A 1,717-nucleotide genomic window follows, 5' to 3' on the forward strand; every position below is an offset into this window, starting at 1 on the left:
CATGAAAAGGAGGATTGGAACTAGATGTAGCGATACCATAACTTATCAACAACATTTCTTTAAGTTCGTTGGCCCTGCGAACTCTGCTAATCTGATGAAGAAGGAACCATTCCATACAGCACCTATCGAGTTACTAGTGTCAGTGGTCAAATAAAGAGACAAATGCTGGCTATCACTATACTCTAACTCAAAGCTCATCAGCACTTTCGAGACTCACTAACCGAATTCAGTATAGCTATTGTATAATCACAAATATGTCCGATATCATGTCAATATCGTGTGTAATATGTATGTTGCATATTGTGGTGTATTGTTGTATAAGAAAGTGGCAGAGTATGAATAATAGAATGAAATACTTCGTAATTTTGGTAAAATATTTTTTAATTCTTTCATCTTATTCAGATTTACAATCCTTTCCAATCCTTAGCTTACCAATAGTTTTGTTCTAGTTATATCTATTCTTAGCTAAGTCATATTTTATATATAAATATTCGAACCATTTAATATTGAATGTCATCTGAGTCCGCTAGAATTGTTGCATATTGAAATACATTTGATGCATTTGGAGGAAGAGTACCATCATTTCATAGCATTTACATCCAGGAAAAACACAACCTCCGTATTGGTGTGCCATACCTTGAATCCCAGGCACGGGTACGTAATGGTAGTTCATGGGAGGCGCTGGAGGAGCTGGAGGTTGGCGCAGTCTTCCTGTATCATCTCCAACGAACAATTGATGATGCTGTGGTGACAACGTCCAGTAACCTCCTCGTCCAGGATCATCGCATTCACGGGAGAGTCTCACGAAATGTTCACTCAGACTCAAGTTGTTACGAATAGCATTCTGCCAATCTGTTTTGCATGTCCTATAATATGCGAAGTGGTTTTTTATGTACTCGTATATTTCTGCTAGCGTCAATCGTCCACTGGGACTCGCCTTTATCGCCATCATGATTAATGCACCATATGAATATTTGGGCCTATCTACATTTGCTGCTCCAGTTTCTTCACCAAGGATGGAGCAAATGGAAAAGTTTGAGTTAAATGACATTTTGACTCGTTAAATTAAAAATGTTCACTCTATTCACAAAGTTAGTTAGTTAGTTTTAAGATACTTTGATTATTGCACAATTTTTTTTCAGACTTTAAATGAGATCACGATATCAACTAATGGTGATGATCGCTAGTGAGCTGCAATTGAATGACTTTTGGCTTCGTAGGTGGTCCTTTATATACCAAAAGCGACATCATCTTAGCTGCAGATACGATTTTTTTTTGTTTCTCTTTCTATCTTCATTATTATTAATCAGTGAACCTTTTACCTGTATGTGCATATAAATACATATTTGCATCGGAATCAGAACGACGAGAGGTTGTGTACAATTCTTTGAATATCTAGGACTTCATTATCCTTTTAATTACCTTCTGTCGCCATTACCTCTAGGAATCAAATGCTACCTCTAAAGTCAACAAAAAGTAACATAGCAGTCAACGACAATCATTTTACCAGTAATTACAGTTTTACCCATAATTACGCAGTATCTTAGATCAGTCAGACTACGCTCTGGAAAAACCATTGATTCAAAGTTAGACTTGAGCCGTTCCTGGATTCATTAGAATTTGAGCAACCGGAGAGAATGCATACCCTGCAACACCTAGGTGTTCATAATCCTTTTATAATAATTAACTGTATTGCCTTTGTCTTTTGGAATGGCAT

General features: G+C 36.8%; 1 protein-coding gene across 1 annotated transcript; it reads right to left on the minus strand.

The window, feature by feature from the left end:
- Nucleotides 1-363: 363 nt before the first annotated feature.
- Nucleotides 364-1,107, minus strand: LOC119647102 (fork head domain transcription factor slp1-like). The gene has a single exon (XM_038047878.1). It carries the CDS (start codon nt 1,049-1,051, stop codon nt 527-529), a length of 525 nt encoding a protein of 174 aa, XP_037903806.1. The 5' UTR covers nt 1,052-1,107; the 3' UTR covers nt 364-526.
- Between the last annotated feature and the right edge of the window lie 610 nt (nt 1,108-1,717).

This window comes from Hermetia illucens, chromosome 1, assembly GCF_905115235.1.
Source record: "Hermetia illucens chromosome 1, iHerIll2.2.curated.20191125, whole genome shotgun sequence".
NCBI lineage: Eukaryota > Metazoa > Arthropoda > Insecta > Diptera > Stratiomyidae > Hermetia > Hermetia illucens.

Excerpts from the sequence above, each read along its gene's own strand:
- LOC119647102 (XM_038047878.1), bottom strand. The coding sequence starts at position 1,051 with ATGTCATTTAACTCAAACTTTTCCATTTGCTCCATCCTTGGTGAAGAA.